The 20,278-nt window shown below is 50.4% G+C and overlaps 1 protein-coding gene across 3 annotated transcripts in view; it reads right to left on the reverse strand.

Moving 5' to 3' along the window:
- PLXNA4 (plexin A4) overlaps positions 1-20,278 on the reverse strand; it is a 420,895-nt gene that overhangs the window by 93,399 nt on the left and 307,218 nt on the right. For all 3 annotated transcript variants that reach the window (XM_072784612.1, XM_072784611.1, XM_072784610.1), the window contains exon 5: positions 5,656-5,756. In XM_072784612.1, coding sequence (XP_072640713.1) covers positions 5,656-5,756 — 101 coding nt within the window. The remainder of the gene's footprint in view (positions 1-5,655; positions 5,757-20,278) is intronic.

A 20,278-nucleotide genomic window follows, 5' to 3' on the forward strand; every position in this document is an offset into this window, starting at 1 on the left:
CACCACGGGGCAAGGGGGAGACTTTATAAAAGCTGATCTTATCTTTCCCCTGTTGATGTCTTGGGTTACATGAGCCTCCCGGGAGTGACGCTGACCAATCTTCTTCAGAAAGGTAACGTCTGGGGACAATCCATGTGGCTGGGCCTGCCGTGGGATCCTGTTACCTGCTGAGACGGAGATGGGCTTCTTGGCCTGGGCCTGGTGGCGGGAAGATGGAGAGGGGCCTTGGGACGTGCCAAGCATGCTGGTTGGAGGGCATGTTCCAGGCCCAGGACAGGCAAAGGTGGGCTGTCAGAACAGGTAGGCTCGGACCCAAGGTGAATGCCCCGGGGAACATGGGCTCAAGATTCAGGCACAAATAAAAACCCAGCCTGTTGAAATCACTGTTGCCACTGGAAACAAGCAAGCCCGCAGGCTGGGTCAAGGACCGCACGAGGGGACAATGGGGTGATGCTCTGTGTGACTGGGCTGGCAGGCCCGTCCCTTGAGACAACAGGAGGGACGTTTCAATTACACGAGCATTTCTTAAGCCTGTTCAGTCTGCACCCCACCTGTGCCCTTGCTGGTAGAAAGGACCCTTTCAGCTACCTGAGCCACCTGTTCGAAGGGGCCCTGCTCTTAAACTATGCACTCGCTCTCTCTCCTGCTCCTCCGCCTCTCTCCCCCTGTTTCTCTCACTCTCTCCCTCCCTCTCTCTGTCTCACACACGCACAGAGCCTCTGCTGGCCTCTTCCCACAAAGCTCTCAGCCTCCTACTCCCTAGAAACATGGAAAAGTTGGCAAAAGTGACAGAAAAAGGACATACCTTAACACTCAAAGGAGCCCTCCTTTGAGTCCTGCTGCTCTCAAGAGAGTCCTGCTGCTCTCTTGCCCTGGTTTTCCTGAGGGTCAGGCTCGCAACACTTAGCACAGGTGTTTGCCCATCATGGGGACTTACCAAATGTGCCGATTCTGGCACAGTCTGCAACCCCTGCTCCCTGCCCCCTCCCCGGATGAGGGTCCTGGTTCTCAGGAAGCGTCAGGGCTGATGCAGTCCCCTTGTATCCCCTGAGCTTCGCCCAGTGCCTGGCACTGAGGGAGCAAGGCCAGAGTGAAAAGGTGTACAGATAAGACCTATGGGGGCACAGCACTCCCACATGCAATAAAGCCCCTGCATTTTCCACCATGCTCCGTTCTCAGCAAACAGAGGTGCCCCCAGGGGGAGTATCTGCAGGTTCCCTCTGGTCCTCCTCCACCTTCTGCACTACCTATGCCTGCCTCAGCCTTTTCTAGCCATGTCCTCATGCATCTCTCCCAACCATGAATGTCTGGCTGGCAACTATTTAAAATGAAAGGGAGAAAATTAGAATAGAATAGAATAGAATAGAATAGAATAGAATAGAATAGAATAGAAAAATAAAATAAAGTAAAATAAAATAAAATGAAGAGTGTATTAGAAAAAGCGGTGTCTGGCTTTGACCTGAACTTAAGTGACTAGGGAAGAAAGGCCCACCGGAAAGAATGGGAAGGAACATGAGAGAACCTTCTGGATGAAGAATGTTTTGTATATCTTTTTATATTAAATATTTTATTTATTTATTTTAGAGAGGAAGAGAGAAAGTGAGCACGTGAGCAGTGGGGGTGGGGGGGGAGGTGGTGAGAGGGAGAGAGAAAGAGAGAAGCAGGCTCCTGCCTGAGCGTGGAGCCTGATGCTATGTGATGTGGGGCTTGATCCCATGACCCTGAGATCACGATCTGAGCCGAAATCAAGAGTCAACTGCTTAACTGACTGAGCCAGCCTGGCGTCCCAGATATTTTGTAGATATTGGTGGGAGTGTGGATTACCTGGGCCTTCCAAATTGTTCAAAGTGTACACTTAAGACCTGCTTATCTCACTTTCTCTATATTAAGCATTATATTCTGATTTACAGCATCTTAGAAGATCCAGGGACCTTCTCTTCTTCATTTAGCCATGGGGGCCAACGATTCTCCTTAGTCCTTAACTCTGGGAGGCAACATCAGGGTGGGCAGGCAGTCTCGACATAGGGTGCTCAGGAGCTATATCCTCCCCCGGCGGGGGTGGGGGGGGGTGAGATTTATCAGACACATTTGCATAGACCCCAGCACCAGGAGGCTCAAACTTTCAGAAACTACCACCTTGGCCTGGGGGTGTGCCTTGGACTTTTACAACATCATTTATCATCTGATTTTATCCACTTGCCACTGGCACAGAGAGGTATTGTGTTTCCTCTTTATAAACGAAGATGCCAAGTTTCTGATGTACAGAGTTACGATCCTCCTAAGTTGTGGATTCCATATTTGCAAATTCACCGTACTTGCTAACATTTATTTAAAATCCCCAACTGGAGGGGCACCTGGTGGCTCAGTGGTTGAGCGTCTGCCTTCAGCTCAGGGTGTGATCCCGGGGTCCTGGGATTGAGTCTCACATCCAGCTCCCCACAGGGAGCCTGCTTCTCCCTCTGCCCGTGTCTCTGCCTCTCTCTCTGGGTCTCTCATGAATAAATAAATAAAATCTTAAAAAAAATAAAATGGAATCCACAACTGGATACTTATGGCCCTTTTGTGGTCATTTCTGGACATGAGCAGAGTGGAGAAAGATGTGAGTGGCCACATCCACACATCCCTATCAGAGGTTGAACGAGGTTGAGGATACTCTGCTTTCTTGTTTCAGTTCACACTTTAAACAAAGGTCCTTTCCATGGCCTATTGAGTGCCGTGTTTTTTGCATTTTCATGCATTTTGTTGGTGATGACACTGTTTAAAATGCCCCCCAGGTATTGTGCTGAAGTGCTGTCTAGTGTTCTTAAGCATGAGAAGAACATGTTGTGCCTTATGGAGAAAATGCATGTGCTAGGTCAACTTTGTTCAGGCACGAGTTCTAGTGCTGTTGGCCTTGAGTTCAATGTTTAAAAAGAAACCAATTTATATTAAATAAGGTGTCTTTAAACAGAGACACACGTAAGACACAGCTATGTATTAAGTTGTTGACAGACATGCTATGACCAGAGGCTCGTAGGAACCCACCCTGGAACCATCCTAGGAGTGGTGGTTCTGTATTCTCAGATTCGGTGTTTGTGGTGACTTACGCAACAGAGTGACCTTGAGTAATGGGAATTGCCTGTACTTGTCCAAACCCCATAGCACATTTACAAAGAGTGAGAAGTAGATTCCAGTGATTTCCATCCCAGCCAACCTGCTAGGTCCCTCGCGGCTCTCCCACGCCTGTTCCCGCTGTGGCATCTTGGGGAAGGAAGAGCTGCCAGCAGCAGTAGCTCAGTGCTGAGCAACTCGATAAGGGCTGTACCAACATGACACGCGCAAAGAAGACAGGCAAACGCCAACGTGAGATGTGATGCCAGGTTAACAGAGGTGAGGAGACTCCAGCAGGAGCATCTACCACCCAGAGGAAGGCAGTTTGAGGCTGGGATCCCGCGGGAAGGGAAGGATGAAGGATGCAGCTTCAACAGAGCCATCTAGACAATTGGTGGGGGTGACCAAAGTCAAGAGAGGCAGGGCACCCACACCCAGGAGCTCTTGGTCCTTCCCCGACTGTGTGGTGATTCCTGATTTCATTCTCTGACAACGCGACGAGGCAGCAAGACAGGCATCACTGTCTCCAATTCGCAGATGAATTGGGCTGCCCCAGATTTACAGCCGGGCCATGTAAAATTTGGACTTGGTGGGAGATGCCCGAAGTGGGTGCCCCTGGTTGTTTTCTTTAGGCCACACTGAGGCAGAGTGCTGGCTTCTCACTGCAGGCTGATGGGCTCCTTCACCAACTACCTACACTTCTCTTTGGCCCCAATCCACCCCTATTTTCAGGTATTATGTCCCAGTCCACTTGATAGGAGGCAGGTATCATGTTACTGAAGGAGAAACTGAGGCCACACAGGAAATAATTCTGGGTCCCCCCTTCCTTTTTGCTGTTTAACTCAGCTCTAGGGACAGGTTGTAGGGTTACTCACAGCTCCCCTGCTTCCTTTGCAGAGCCTAGGGGGTCCTTCCTCCACACAGGGTTTAGTGCCATGTGGGTCAGTGTCACCAGGCAGGACCAAGGCTGGCATGGAGACCTGTCTCTGGGTGCCACAGACATGATATGTCCGAGAGGGGCCAGCTTTCCTGATTGCCCTTGACGGACGCTAAGTGTGGGTACCCCACGCCAGGATCTGCTGAGCTACCCTTGGCTAAGGCAAAAGCCAGCTGGCCTAGGCCCCCGAGGAAACGAGGGATCTGGAGCATGACCCCTTCCTGAGAGGCCCCAAGGGCAGAGGAAAAAGGAAATGACTTCCCTTCTACCTTTCAAAGTACCACCCAGGCAACTCCTCTGCACCCATCAGAGCTGCTTTGAATTCTGAACCCAATTTCTCCCATGCTGTGAGGCTGGCTGCTCTTGGGCTCTACTGCTCCATGTCACCATACAGATGTTTGCATACATTCCCATCCCCCTAGTTTCCAGTCATCCTCCCTTATGTGAGTCAACGGGTCTCAATTTTTCCCACCATAATACATCTGAGGGATTTCAAAGAGCTCAAGGTCTCATGATGCATGAGCCTGTCCCCAGGGACGGGAGGGTGACTGTGCCCTTGGGAGAGGATGCACTAGAATTTAAGAGGACATTTCTCACTTTCAGAAGCATCCCTGGTATGGGGGCAAGGTCCTGCCCCCACCTTCTCACACTTGAGAATGACTGGAAGATGTCCTTGGTCACATCCAGTTCAGGCTGGATGTGACCAGCCTTTTTTTAGTAAGAAAGCCTTCTCCCTAATGTGCAACATGGGGTCTGACTGATAGCATCTCAGTTTCAAGTGTTGACCAGAAGCTTGGGGTTCTAGCAACAATAGTTTAACTGGCAGCAAATTCCCTCTGCGTGGGGCCCAGCTGTTGTTGGCTTCTCCAGTCAGCAATGCCAAGGGTCTTTGGATCCCCAACGAAGAGCACATTTCTGGGTGGGTTGTCTGTACCCTGCACTGCAGCCCTCAGATCACTACTCTGATTTATCTCCACCCTATGCCATTTGCTTCTTCCCTCTTCTCGAGAATACAGTGGAACCCGTGCAGAGAGGTGCAGAGGGAGAGTGCCCAGCCCTTGAGACAGGGACTTTGGATCTAGAAAGCCCAGGCGCAGGGTCCTCTGACAGCCAGAGGGGGGTCCTTGGGGACTGCACACTCGAAATGTACACCTCAAATACCAGAAGATTCTGGGGAGATATTGAAGAAGGTCTTATGTGGATGTCATATCACTAAATGGAGAGTCCATATCTCGCACATGATCTAGTGGCCCACGTGAGACTTGACAACAAAGGCCAGTGCCTTTTCCTGGCGTTCAGTCCCAGAGCCTCACTCTGCAGCCAAGTCAGAGTCAGGAATGTTTGGGATAATCTCCCTCCTGCCCTCCAGGGTGTAATTACCCATGTGATTCCAAGTCCCAATTCATCATCATTCCCAGGCTGACATTTCCACATATCTCTTATGGGAATCTGGCAATTTAACGTGAAGTCAGAACCAAAGAAGGGGATAGGATTGGCAACTGGTACAAAGAAGGAAGCATAAGAAAAGGCAGGGAGAGAAGAGAGATCAGAGGGAAGGAGAGTGGTGACAGAGGAGGGGAAATAGGGAGGAAGTGCGAGGCAGGAGGAAGCTACCCAGCAGTACTCACGTGTTGTGGAGCACACACCAGCCGCAGTGGGGATCGCCCGAGCCCAGGCACTCGCTGCAGCTCCGATACTGACTGCAGGACTCCACAGGGACTCTGGTGAGCTGGGACAGAAAGACAAGAGAGGGGTGATCAGGATTTTGCACAACTCCCTGTAGTTCCCCAGGAAGAGATGCTATTCCATCAGATAAATCACCTGAATCAGTGTAGGAACGTGAAGAGGCCCAGAGCTCCAGGCTGGAAGAGACCTTGAGGGGATATTGGAGCGGGTGGCCACCTGAGCATCCGGGGGAGACACCACCTGTTACCTTCTTAGCACTCTCCCTGCATAACCTCCTTACAGCTCATATTAAATTGTTTTTTTTTCATATTAAATTGTTATAGAAGATATTTATACAGTGTGAGTTGACGCTTTCCCACCATCACAACCCCCCAATACTCTACAAACATCCAATCCATCACCTGCTTACTTCTTAAAAATGGAATGAACCCAAATATTTATTTTCTCCATTCTTGTTTTCCTCTCCTTCCTCTCTTTCTTTCTTTCTTTCTTTCTTTCTTTCTTTCTTTCTTTCTTTCTTTCTTTCTTTCTTTCTTCTTTCTTTCTTTCTTTTTCTTTCTTTCTTTCTTTTTTTCTTTCTTTTCTTTCTCTATAAGGTGTACTGTCTTCTTCTGGGTTCATCTCTTTTACTCTTTTTTGTTTCATTGGTATGATCTGTGTGGTTCCTGAGAGCATGTAAGTAAGCCAAGTCCAAGACCCTTCTCTTTCTCATTCTCCACACTTTTGAACTCATTTGGTAGCTGTTAACCTACCTGCTCTCTTTCTCATGCTGTTGGCCAAATGGCTCTCAAGGTTTTTCACTCTGGTGCTTTCGTAGAACAGCTGTTGCTAGCTACTTCTCCTCCTGCCCACACCCTTTTCATGACTAGAGGCTCCCTCTCCCACCCCAAAGCCCTGTACTCGCTTTCGCCAGCCGCTTGTTCATGTAAAATGTTCCACGTGACATTTCTGCTTAGCCCAAGTGCTTCCATCGCCTGCATGCTCTGCAAGATCTTTTGCATTTCTTTGTTCCCCAACGTAGCTTCGTGCCCGGATGTCTTTTTACGTGACTTCTCAGGGCCCAGTACATAAGAGGTACTTAATCACGATACCCAGGATCAAATGGAATTTTAATTTTCTTTCAATAGCCTTGGTCTTTATTGTCTATTTTGCCAGTTTCATCTTTATGAAAAGTTTTTTTTTGTTGTTGTTGTTTTTTGAATCATCCTTTTTCTATTTGGGACACTGTTTTATCTCAGCAGAAGACTTCTTACCTAATCTTTCAGCTTGCACTAAGAGAATTTGATGTGACTGTCCTTTTTAATTTTTTGCCGTCAGACAACAGGCGCCGAGAAGCACAGATCACATCGACCTGGCTGAGCCTCTGTGCTTCCTGAGCAAATGCACAGGCTGTGTCCCCGCCACCCACCCCCCCACTTACGCCCACCCCTCCTGCTGCTGCAGGGGGCATCTGCCTCTGAAAAATTATGTACACTTGGCAGGGGCTATTTGTAACTCATGCACAGGCGAACTGGCACCAGGGTCTGCTCAATTAGTCTCGAAACCATCTTTTGGAATTAATTAATAATTAATTCTAAACCCCATATGATCTCTTTTCCCTTTCTACCTTCATTTTCTTATTCCCTTTACATATCTTTTGGTTTGGGTTTTGTACCTCAAGTGCACACGGAGCCTTCTTAATGACTACACTGCAGTGTTCCTTCTTCCCAGCTACCTGTTGGCCTCCCGCTCCCATCTTAGAGTTTTGTCCTTGGCCTCTGTGACCCTCTCTCCACATTCTTGGATATCTTTTTGCACTTGTGGTATTTCATCTTTCCTGTTACTACTGCTCATGTAATCTGCATGGGCTATGCCTCAGCTCTGCCTACATGTGACTTTCCCATTTTTGCAATTAATTCTGACAATCCGTTGTGTACAAATTACCCTGCTGGCTCTATGCACAGCCAGGAACTTACCCTATTCCTACTGCCTCTTTAATTTCTCTTCCTACCCCCTAAGTGGGCACAGACATGCTGGTCATGTAAGTATATAAACCCTGGTTCCCAGCCCAAAATACCTGGGCTCCCAGGAATTCGTGAGGGGTAATAAGGTCCACAAGCTATTTTCAATATTTCCAAAAGCCTAATGGAAATTGGATGGTGGCTGTTTTCTTTCTTATATGCATACTTGGTGATGTATGTCCTATATTAAAAATAGGAAATATATTATTACTTAATAAATGCAGTTTATTTAGCAGGCAAAAATCTTTGAAAACATGATGCCTAGAGGGGAAAAAAAGTAATAAAAGAGACCATAGATGGTGGAAGTCGGTAACACAAGTACATAATAATGTTTTCATATGTTCCAGCTGCTTGTCTAGCACTCCATATTTTGCACGAGCTTGAGGAGAAAATCATGGCTTGTTCAATCAAAAGCATTTTCTTGGTCTAAACTTAATTAATATCCTCCCCAGTTTCTCCCATTGACATGTTCTATAATGTGTCTTGGATGGATGTGCCATGGGGCTCTGGGGTGTGCCCGCTGCTTGGCGAACCTGATGTTCAAAAGGCTTTGCATTCAGATTTCTAAAAATATCTCGCAACTGGTGATTAAACAGTGCCAATACCCAGAATCATAAAAATCTTTCCTCTCCCGATTTTAAGTGAGCGTGATTTTAGTTTGGTTGGAAGGAGTATAAGAGTACTGGACCCCGCAGAGCTGGGTTCCAATCCTGGCTCCATCGTTTACCATGTTTACCAGCAATGATGTTCTGAGTCTCATTTTCCCTCGACTTTAAACATAGGGACAAAATCCCCCTGCCCACCCCCATTCACGGAGCTCCCCACAGCACAGGTGATCTGGTACGTGTGAAGCTGCTTTGGAAACGCACGAGCACATTGCAAGCAACGGTTATTACTGTCATCTTTGCCGTTCATCCCCCATTCTTCGTCGCACAGACAGTTACCTCTCCGCCACATCACAGGATCCTGCTCCGGCAGCCTGCCCGCCCCACGGAACTCCACCAGGAGTGTAACAGGCCGGGAGGAACTTTTCTTCTTTAGCACCTTGATCATACCGTTTCCTCCTTGAACTGCGATGTCTGCCCCTAAAACCAGTCATTGCTTCATCTCTGAGATGAAACTCTGGGGTAGCCCAGCTTCCTGGATTTATTCAGCGCTTTTACCAGGTACTCTAACAGGCCTGTCTTTTTCTCTGTTTTTCATCTAGATGGATCCCTGTGGGACAGGAGCAGAAGTCCTTCCTAGGCAGTTATTATGAGACCCAGCTTTCTCTCAACCTTTTCTTATAGGATCTTTCTCTCTATGCGTGCAGTCATTTTTTTTTTTATTATTACTCTTCTGAGCTTGATCTAGTTTTTTTTTTCCCATTCTTTTTAAAGGGTGGATGCTAAAAACTGAGGAGCCCATAGGACTCTGACAGACCAAATAAAAAGGTTACTATTAACTGAGAGGCAAGTGCCACCCCTCTTATCTCTCTAGGACTTTCTTGAAGTCCCATTTTCAGGCAGTATTCCCCAGAATGGCCAATCCCTCTGGGACTCTACATCTCCCAATCTATAGCACTGCTTTGCCTCACTCTCCCACCCATGGGTAATCTTGGAAAGCATCAGAAATTTTTCTGACATTTTAAGCCACTTCCAAAAACCAGACTGACTTCATCACTTATCTTGGTACAATTCTCTGCCCTAACGGCTCTGGGTACCTTCCATACTTTGCTAGTAAGCTGCGCAGATGCCTAGGTAGCTTCTGAGCAACCATGGCACTGTGATCCTTTTCCCCCAAACCTCCAGATTCTCCATCCACACCTTATGCCACACAAAGCTGCCTCTCCCTTCCCCCATCACCAGTTCCTTCTCTGACCCTGGAACACAAACCACTCCAGATGCAGAGCCACACGATTAATTAAAACCACCCCACGCTGATTAAAGTCTTAAGCTACAGTGCCAGGCATGCTAATTAACTGCGTGAGGGAATTCAGACCACAGGAAGAGGTGAGAAAAGGAAGTCATGGAGGGGGCTTCTGCTTGGAGAACGAATCAGATGGTGATGTGACCCAAGCCATCCTAGTGATGGATGGCCTCAGACACCACAGAAGATTGAAGTTTGTCCCCTGGCCACTGGACTCCAGGAGATGTGTTGATTGATGTGTCTGCAACTGCTCCCTCACTGCATCTAAAGACAGAAGCCCCACCACCTCTCAGAACCTCTGTGCGTGCCTATGCAGAGCTGGGAGGGAAGTGGGGTTCCTTGGGAGGATGGGTTTGGACATGGCTGCAGAGTTGTCTCAGCACATTCCACTGGATTTGTGCTAAGTCCTATTGGACAGCGTCATAGTTCCTCAAAAACATAGAGTTATCATATGATCTAGTCATTCTCCTTCCAGGTACACACCAGAAAAAAACTGGAAGCAGTGGCTCGAACAGATATTTATAGACCAATATTTGGACTAACACTATTCACAATAGCCAAAAGGTGGAAAGCGGCCCAAAGCAACCCAAACCCAAAGCAAACCAACAAATGGATGGACATACAGAATGTGGTATGGACAGTCATCTCTCTCCTCCATCCCTCATCTGCGGTTTTGCTTTCTCTGGTTTCAGTTACTGCAGTCCAGAGGCAGATGATCCCCATTTTCTGACATGTGATCAGAAGTCAACAGCAGCCTCACGCTAGGTCACAGCGCCTATGTCATTCACCCCACATCCTCTCATCACGTAGGCATCTTATCATCTCATATCATCACAACAAGAAGTACGGTAAATGAGATATTTTGAGAGGGAAACAGACCATATTCACATAACTTTTATTACAGTATATTATTATGATTGTCCTATTTTATTATTAGTTATGGTTGTTAATCTCTTACTGTGCCTAATTACAAAGTTTATCACAGCTTTGTATTTATACGTAGGAAAAAGCATAGTCTATGCAGGGTTTGGTATTATCCATGGTTTCACATCTCCACCGAGGGGGCTTGGAACGTATCTCCTGTGGATAAGGAGGGATGATTGTAATATTCAGCCTTTCAGAAAAAGGGAATTCTGACACATGCTACAACATGGATGAGCCTTGAAAACATTATGTTAAGTGAGATAAGCCAGACACAAAAAGACAAATGTTTCTGGTGTTAGACTAATAAATTCATGTTTATAAAATATTCTGAGATCCTTGGGTGAAAAGATAGGCATTGTTACTCTTTTCAATTTAATTTCAAATGGACGAAAGGGCTTTGAATACATATCTCTTATCATGTGCTCTGATGTAACTGGGTCTGTCATTCTCAGGCTCTGGGTCTCCATTTCTTGATTTGGAAAAATAATGTCACAGCTTTGTTCCACCCAGAACCCTTCTTCACACCCCGCCCCTCTTCCAAGAGCATGAGGGAGGGTCTCGGAATTTAAATAGGTCTTATGAGGTCAAATACTCTCTGATTTTTATAAGATTCTCCAGTTATTGCTTAGCCTCTGGTTTGGCTCTCATTCTCAGTTATGACCAGGAAGCACCTGTGTGCTGGTATCTATCCCCTACCTCTATTCCTAAACCCATTACCTTCCTGGGACTCACGTTGGTTTTCTTTACCTTTTTACTTCAAAGTAAACTTCTCCAAATCACAGTTTTGTCTGGTTTTTAAATATTGTAGATAGAAGCATCTTCTCATTCCCTTACCTGCCCGGCCCCATGAATAAGTTTGTGAATGTACAAACAATGGCTGGGGATCAAAAGACCAGGTGACCAAGAGAGTGGAGGAGCTCATGACCTTGAATGCATGACCTTGACTTTTCTTTTCTTTTTTTTTTAATTTCAATTTATTTATTCATTCAGCCTTATTCATGAGAGACCGAGAGGGAGAGAGAGAGAGAGAAAGAGAGAGAGAGAGAGAGGCAGAGACACAGGCAGAGGGAGAAGCAGGCTCCCCTCGGGGACCCCGATGCTAGACTCCATCCCAGGACCCAAGGATCACGCCCAGAGCCAAAGGCAGACCCTCAACCACTGAGCCACCCAGGCGCCCCATGACCTTGACTTTTACAAGCTTCTGCACTCTGATCACCAAGAGCCCACGGCCTAGAGGGCCTGGGGCCTGGGTGTGCTCATGACAGTTCAGGGAATCTTCTTGAGTCCTGGTCCCCAACTGTCTAGACTCTGCTTGGTTTCTCCGATATTTTGGAAGATGCTTTCTTCTGGCAGTAGAGTCCCACTCCGCCTGTTGCTGTTAGCATCCCAAAGGGTGCCTGCTGCTCTGCTGATTACATTCAGAAATGTTCCATAGATACAACATACAGTCTCTGTGAGTGCTTCTCATTTGTTCAAGCATTTGACATTCTGGTCGAAATGTGAGTTATTACTCTGTCTCTCCTCTTATAATTGGATGCTAATGCTGCAGTGGCTATGCTGAGCTTGATGGTGGGGGTTAATTTAAATGTCCAATGGCTTCTTAAGTACCCAATTTCCTTCAAAATTGTCAAAAAAAGGGGGAAAAAAGATGCAAGAAGACCCATTAGGGAACTCTGAGGGGCTGCTGTGGAGCTGTCAAGATGTGCAGATCCTGCATCGGCCCCCGGTGCTGTCCTATCCATCCCCGTCCTGTCCTCCTGTGTCTGAGCAAAGAAAGTCGAGCTGGGAAAAGTCAGTCCTTTTCCAGAAAATTAGTAACTCAGCAATACATATGGATCTCAGCATCATGGTCTTGGGGTGCCCCTCCAAACCTCTCCAGGGGCCTTTCTTTCCTTTGGTGGCCTCTGGTTGCCTTTGTAGGCCTCATCACTGCTGACTTGGGGCCATGCAAGGGTTGCATGGAGCCTTTGTCTCTGGGATGACCTCTGAGCCCCCCACTGCCAGGGCTTGAACTTGTGATGGCTGAGCATTGGTTCAGGAAGCATGTTTATTTCAGGTCATTCCAGGTCCTGGCACATAGTCACCCACGTCCTCTTTGCTCAGAGGTGGCAGGTAGGTCTGACCGTGCAGGTTGGCAAGAGAGGCCAAGGCCAGGAGGCTGGTCACAGCTGTGGGTGTCAGGAGTCCCAACTCTTGACTCCTGCATCTTGAGGTAACCTCCTCCATCCCCATGCCCACCCCTATCTGGCCTCATGCTGGATGGAGAGGTGGAGTGTACTTCTAGCCCCTTGACTTGGACTTGGCCTACTTGATTTGGTCAATGGGATAAGAAGCACAAGCCAAAGGCCTCTGTGGTCAGCCTTGCCCTCTTGTGTTTCTGTCACTGCCGGGAAAAGAGCTTCCCTGTGTAGCGGCTTCCTCTTTGGCCAAATGAACCCATGTGGAGCAGACCAGAGCCCAACCCACAGACGGGAGACAATTCCAGCTGGCACGGCAGCTTGAAGCAGAACTGCCCAGCCAAGCTTCGCCTACATGAGTTGACATGCAATGGATGTGCAGGTCCATGAGTACGAGAGTTAATGCTCATTGTTATATGCTGCTGAGTTTTGGGGGTTTGTTACACGGCCTTTTTGGCAATAGGTAGCTGATAAGCGGATGCCGGCCATCACGTACAAAGGTCCTGTGAAAGGTAGAAGGGAGGGGAAATAGAGCGGGAGAAAGGTTGCAGTGTGGTGGTTTCACTTTGCTTTGAAAAGCTGGGTCTAGCATCACAAATGAATCTTCCTGGTGTACTGCATGCTGACCAGGCTCTCCGAACTCTCTGACTGGAGACTAGATCTCAGGGAGGTCCAGCCCCTACGCAAAGTACCAGAGAAGCCTCTGGAAGGAGAACGTGGTTCTCCAGGTGCAGATGGCTAACTGGAAGCACAGATACTCATAGGACCGACTCCCTGTACTGATCTCCTGGCTGCCCTAGTGCCGGGAAATGATTTTATCTACTTGGTGGCAATACAAGCCCCTCAGGAATGGGTTGCCTTAAACGTAGCAGTTCCTCCCGCTTGTGCTCCAGCCACGAGCTTAATCCAGTGGAGGTCTTCCCTGACAGAGGGCTCACGCACAAGGTCAAGAGCAGCAGCCCTGGCTGGCGGCATTGTCCCACCTGCCCGTGGGCAGGACTTCCAGGGTCAAGGTTGTCGATCCTCAGAACAACAAGGGCAACAGCCTCACATCACGAGGCCTAGGAGCTGAGGTCCTGAGCTCTAATCCACTCTGGGTATCTGGGTGACCTTGAACCAATCCTCTCCCCTCATTAGACCTCCACTGACTCGTTTCCAGATAGGAGGACCCAGGCCTACTCTGCCTGGGAGAGTCGGTCACAAAATACTACTAATACAAATGGTCTGGGAAGCTCCTTGCAAATGGAAAGTAGCAGATGTTGTGGAGGGCTGCAATTTGCTGCTATTAATAAGTATAAATGCCTAATAGGAAGCCAGTTTGCTCTGGGAACTCGGACAGCCAAGGAGCGAGTGTTGACGCCGGAATCATCAACATATGCTGTTCCTCATTAGCAAGCGGCAGTAGCTGGGTGAGGAGCTCTCAGCGCGATTTCTGCAGAGCCTCGAGAAATCATCCTATCTTCCGCCTCCCGGTGTGGGCTGCGCTGCACTGGCCACGTTTGTCATTAAGCAGACCCCTCACCAAGCCAGAGAGCGATGCCTTTCTCAGGTGCACAGATGGGAGAGTCGCAACCCAGAGAGGCTGAGCAGCTTGCCCAAGGTCACACAGCAGGACAGTGACAAAGGCGGAACCTGAAAGGAAGCGGGGGCAGCAGCCTGCTACCAGGTTCCAATGTGCCGACTCGCTGGAGGCAGCCCTGGGGCTTGAAAAACTTCTGGTACCTCTGCTGAACCCCAGTTCTCTGGGTTGAAAATTTCACAGCACCCCGGGCTGTGTACTGTCAAATGGAAGGGCTGGCTAAGTTGAGGGGCTGAGGGCCCCTCTAGAGGGCAGAGAGGCCCATCACAGAGCAGGAGCCCTAACGGGATGGACAGTAGATTGTAGCACAGCCCTCCTCCTCCAGGGAGACTTCCCGGCTTCTTCAGATGTGCTTGGAGAGAAAAAGGGAGTCTGGAATAGTTTTATCTCAGTGCCAAGTGAGAAGCAGAGAAGACGGGTGAGGACAGATATTGGTGTGAGTCTTGGATCTGCCCCTTCCTGGCCTCCTTTGAGGATAAGAGTAAGCACTCTGAAGGGTTGGAGTAATTGGGGGGTGAGGGGAGGAGTAATTGGGATGCATGTGTTAGTGCAATGCCAGTGACAACAAGGTCTGTTGTTCCAGCATCTCTCCCAGAGAAAATGTGCCCGTCCCCAGAGGGGTGGTGTGAAGTCATCTCTCCTCATCTCTCCACACCTAGTACCCAGCTCAGGCATGGCAAGTGAGAATCTGTGAGCAAGAGGGGGACTGCTCCCAAGAAGGAACGAAGTGGGTTCCTGTCAAGCTCATATTCCAAGAGCCACATGGAATGGATTTCCCCGTCTTGGCTCTAACCCTAAAACCTGTAATTTCTGTTAGCGCCACAAGTTCATCTCTTAGCGTAAAGGTCAACTTCTCTCCCGTCCTGGGACTGTCACGGTCATATTCTCACAGTGTGCTTGGAGGACCGCATCTTCCGGTCTGGGCTGCAGTATTGCAGGCACCAGTTTGGGTGGGTCAATCCAGTGCGTTTGACAGAGGAGCCTGGAGACTAGCTCCACGTACATCCTACATTCCATGGGAGGAATGTTCTGGCATTCACAGAGTTAATGAGCTGGAAGGGACCTTAGGAACAATTTAGCTACCAGTCCCCTCATTTTTCAGGTGAAGCTCAGTTGCTGGAGTGTTTGTCCAAAGCCACGTGGCCATGAACACTATTCTTTTGAGACCATCCCCAGATACGGACTCCTGCCCAAGATGTCTGCTCTTGACCTAGCCCCAAGGTTGGGGCTGAAGGGAGAGGCAGGGCTCCTGGGACCCACCCCATGGGAGATTGGGAGCCTCCCTCCCCACTGCCAAGCCCAACAGGTGGGAAGGAGCCTTTGTCCTGGGGATCAAAGTGTGCTCCCATTCCAGCCGTCTCTCTCCAGCCATCTTTCACCAAGTGCTGCCGACGAGGCTACAGTCCCATCTGAGCTGGGACTGGGGACCTGCTGGTGTGGGTTTCCCAAGCCCAGTCTGCTCAACGGAGGCCTTTGTTCCGGCAGCCAAGAAGAGGGAGGGGGAGGGGCTGGCACCATGACACCTTTATCTAGGCCCCTGCAGCTGAGCCAAGTGAGTTCCCAGACACATGCCGGGACCCTCTGGCTCGCTGGCATGACTCTTAGCGGGAAGTGGCAGGGCAGGCCCTTCTCCACCCAGCACCCAACCCTTCCCTCCAACTGCCTTCTGTTGAGGGCACTGCTGGCCAGCGTCCCCAGCACCGGTCAGGAGTTCAAACTGTTCAGCGAAACTGTTCAACTGAAGGGTGGTTGTGGGCCAATGGTATGCGGGTGTGAGTGGGCGCACAGAGGCTGAGTGTGTGCCTAGGTGTGTGTGTCTAGTAACAGGAGCGACATTTGCACACATCGAAGGGCAGGAGTGTCCAAGGCCATGGCGGCAAAGAAACACACCTTCCCTTGCAGACATTCCTGTCTGGGTGGGAGGCTCCTTTGGATAGTGACAAACATCTTCCTGCAAAAAAGGAATCTGACTCTGGGAAAAATCATGGGGCCCAAATGAAAGGAGATGGAGACACTTCAGGGGGTCTTCTACACTCCAGCATCTCAGGGGCCCCAAAGAAACCTGAGTCCTCTTCCTCCGCTCTCAGCCCCTGCCTCAAGGTAGCCAACAAACTCTCCCAAACCTATGGGAGTTCCCCTTGCAGGGGCCCTGCCTGCTGCTGGGGAAAGAGGAAGAGGGTCCTCTAATACCTGAGTATCCTTGGTCAGGGGTCATCTTGCTCACATGGGCAGATGCATTTACATCATTAAGGACGCTTCCCGAGGGCGTTTTGCAGTAGCTCTTCAGATAGGAGAGGATACACACATTCTTGCCTTTCTTTAAATGAGACCCCTGTGCACCAGGCAACCCAGCCATGCCACCCGGGCCTTCGTGTGTCCAGGCAGCCGAGCCAAGGAGCTAAGGCAGGGTGTCCCACGTCCATCTGCCGGGAACTGACCCCACAGCACTGTAGCGGTGCGCCATGTGGTTTCCGTTAGGAGGGTCATTGCTGAGGGGTGAGCGGTGAGGTGGTGGTGACGCATCCATCGCACATGGTGTGCAGCTGGGGAGTCTGATGTACATCAGACTAAGGCTTGAAACAGATTTCCCCTTCTCACACGAGAAGCGGCTGGCCAGGGCTATATTTAGATGGGGACTCAGCGAGGTCAGAAATAATTGTTGGCCCTGGGAGGGGCAGGGGAGGGAGGAGGTGTCTGGTCCTGGCTAATGTGTGCTCCTTCTCAGAGGCCATGTGTGGGATGGCCTGGGGGAGGGTTAGGAGTCTCAGCCACTCCTTCTCTGTCCACTTAAGTCTTTGTTCCAGGGATAAACAGCTCCCAATAACAAACTGCCATTGCCTGTGACACAGAAGCTCAGTAGATGCAGGGCCTGGCAGAGGGATCCAGGTGTGCGGAACCCACCGTGGGGAGGGAGGGCCACCGGGGAGCCAGGCAGGGCAGCTGTTAGGACCTGGGCTTTGTGATCTGAGGGGTCACCGTTCAGATTCTAGCTCTGCGGCTCCTTAGCCTTGGCCAGGCGTTGCACGTTCCCCTGTCTGCAAAAGGCTATGCAGATGAAATAATCTGGCCCCAGTCAGACACTCGACGCGGCTCCTGGAGCATCGGCGCCACACACGTGGCAGCTTTCGTGGCAGCGACGGCAACCATGGCCGTGACAAGTTCAACTTCTATTTTTATTTATTTGTTTATTTTTACTTATTTTTGAAACGTTCAACTTTCAAGGTTTCCAGGTGTGCCCCTGTGATCGCTGGGCCCTTCTGCCGTTGCTTATCTTCGAAGTGGTGCTGGGGAAGGAGGTAGGACCCGATGGGACCCTATGACCGGACTCCTGACCCACCAGCCATACCCAGTGACGCCATGGCCCCCAGCCCCGCAGTCCCTGGCCCTCCGGATAGGGGTTTGGCTCCACAACTGGCTCAGAACTTTCCAACCATTTCCCTGCTTCCTCCGCTCCCCCCTCCAGCTTTTCTGACAGCCTTTCCTAGCTTTCAAATAGCAAGCAGAGGGCAGGAAGAGGAGGGAAACCCCCGTGCATTCGTGTTATTGCCCACAGCCCTGGGGGAAGTCAGACGAAGCCAGGGAGCCGCTCTAGCTGTTGGAAGAAATGAGGTCAGGGTTATCTGCGGCCTTAATTTATTCAGCGTTTCCTCTGACCTCTGTGAACAGGCATCATCAAAAGTTGGCTGTGGGTCTGGGACAGGAAACGGCGCTGGCTCCCGGCCAAGCACAAGAGGCCGTGCTGCGTGCGGCATGTGGGTACTTTGGCTGGCGGGGCATGTCTGGCAGGCCGGGGTCGGGCAGCGAGGCCCAGCGTGGTGGTGTTGGCACACAGTCCAGCAGACCCTGCAGTGACAGGGACACGAGGATGCAGCCTCCAGACACGCTGAAACCCAGGGCGGTTGCTGAATTTGCAAACAAACCTGCAGGATGAAGACCGAGGTAGCAGCAAGGAAACAAATGTGACAGTTTAGGGCAGGTAGCGTGCCATAAGTGGAACGCATTTTAAAAAGCCTTTCTACTCCATTACGCCTGCCTGGGATGCTGCTGTGAACAGAGCTTGGGCTAGACCAGAGTCCAGGGCACACAGGGTGGGGTGGGAGGGGGTGCTGGTGTGGGGTGTAGGACTCCCCTCTCATGCTCCCCAGGCAGGCGCTTGCTGAGTGTGGCCCCCCTCAATGTGGAGGCCCCCCTCAATGTGGAGACTCCAGGGGAGAATCAGGGCAGTAGTAAGTGCCAGGGAGGACGGCAGGGTGGGGACGTAGGGTCTAGGCTCAGGGATTCCCAACCTAGCTGAGCTCTTAACTAAACCCTAACTGTAGAGCTTTTAGAAAATGCTAAGGTCTAGGCCGGATCAGCAAAATCAGAATTTCCAGGAGCCAGGCACTAGTATTTTCACAAAGCCCAGTGCTTCTCCACTCGGCCCCCTTACCAATGACCCTGATGATGGGCTCGCCCTGGGTACAGGGGCTGAGGAGTTGTATTTCTGCCCTGGAGTCTGAGAGATGCAGAAGGCTGAAGGCTCCAAAGTGCAGAGACAGGCAGAGTGGGAACAGTGGTGGTCCTGACTGCTGGGCTTGGCGTCCCAACTTACAAAGCCATTTCACAGGCGTGATTGCGTGTGACCCCCACCACAACGTTGTGAGGGTGCCAGGTTGGGGACAACAGCCTCCATTTTACAGATGAGGACGTTGGTTGGAGGAGGTTAAGTGGACTGGCTCAGGGCACACAGCCATACAGGGCTTGGAGTGCATGACCTACAACCAATCCACGGCTGGTGTAGCCTCCCTGTCCACTGGAATCCCCTCTCTTGCCAGGGCCAAGAGCCTATGACCCCCCCCCCAGCCCCCCATGAAGAGCAATGACTGCCTGAAATGGATCCAAACATCATGGAAATTGATGACAGGATTGGGTTGGAGAGGTTCCATTTAACTATCTCTTAGAGCTGCTCCTTGGCTGCACGTTTCCATGGTGAGGTCTGCTCAACATCCACAACTCCCATCTCCAGATATGGCTCTCTCATCTCATGCAGGGCGGGACCCCACACCACCGCTCAGTGGGGTACAATGTCACCCTGGAAGGAGTAGGGAGGGAATGCTGTGCCTAAGGCCTGGACACTTGACCAGTTAGGGAATTGCTTCACTAGCTCTGGGGGCTGCAGGCTTCAGAACCTGCCTATGTGCCGGGGCGCTGCTATCTGGGGAGCGGTAGTGAATCCATGTCCTGTTTGGGGGTTCATGGGCACGGTCTGAGGCCAAGGAGCAAGCTGAGTCCATGTGCTGGCCAACGCTTTGGGCTAAGCAGAATGTCACAGTGCTCAAAGCACGCCAGAAGTGGGGAGCTGGTTTGCTCTGACCCAGAGGGGCTCTCAGCTGCTCAGTCATTGCCCGGGACCTCTGAGGGAGTAGCGTGGACAAACTTTCTAGGCCACACCCCGAGTGATCTTCCCACCTGTGCTGGCCCCACAGTGTCTCTGAGGACGGGGAGGTCTGGGAGGGTCCACCCTGGCCTTTTGTGCTGTTCAGTTTCTCCCATCAACTCAGCTTCCTAAATATAGGGAGACCCTAGTAGAACCACAGAGACACAAAGGCATCCTTGTCAGGACAAGGCCATAATGAGTCCATGCCTTTGGGGTAGAGGGTGCGATCAGAAAGGTGGGCACTTAAGGCAGAAAAGCTGATGAGAAAGCTTCTCCGCAGAGGCCCTGTGTCGTCTCTGCAAGAGCCTTGGCATGCTGTCCACTTAGACTCAGCAAAACCTTGCAAAGGTACCCCCACCCATGGGGCTGCTCTATCCTCTGGTTCTCAAGGAGCAAAGGGAGGGTGAGTAGTGCAAACTGAAGGCATCATGTCCCACAAAGGGCTGGACCCAGAACAAAGTGGACACAGATAACACTGTGGGGTAGAGGTGGTCCCTCCTCCTGCCTGGGCAGCCCCTCCCTCTCTGCAATTTGATCTCCCCCCTTGTCTATCCCTTTTAC

Source organism: Canis lupus, chromosome 18 (assembly GCF_048164855.1).
Source record: "Canis lupus baileyi chromosome 18, mCanLup2.hap1, whole genome shotgun sequence".
NCBI classification, from domain to species: domain Eukaryota; kingdom Metazoa; phylum Chordata; class Mammalia; order Carnivora; family Canidae; genus Canis; species Canis lupus.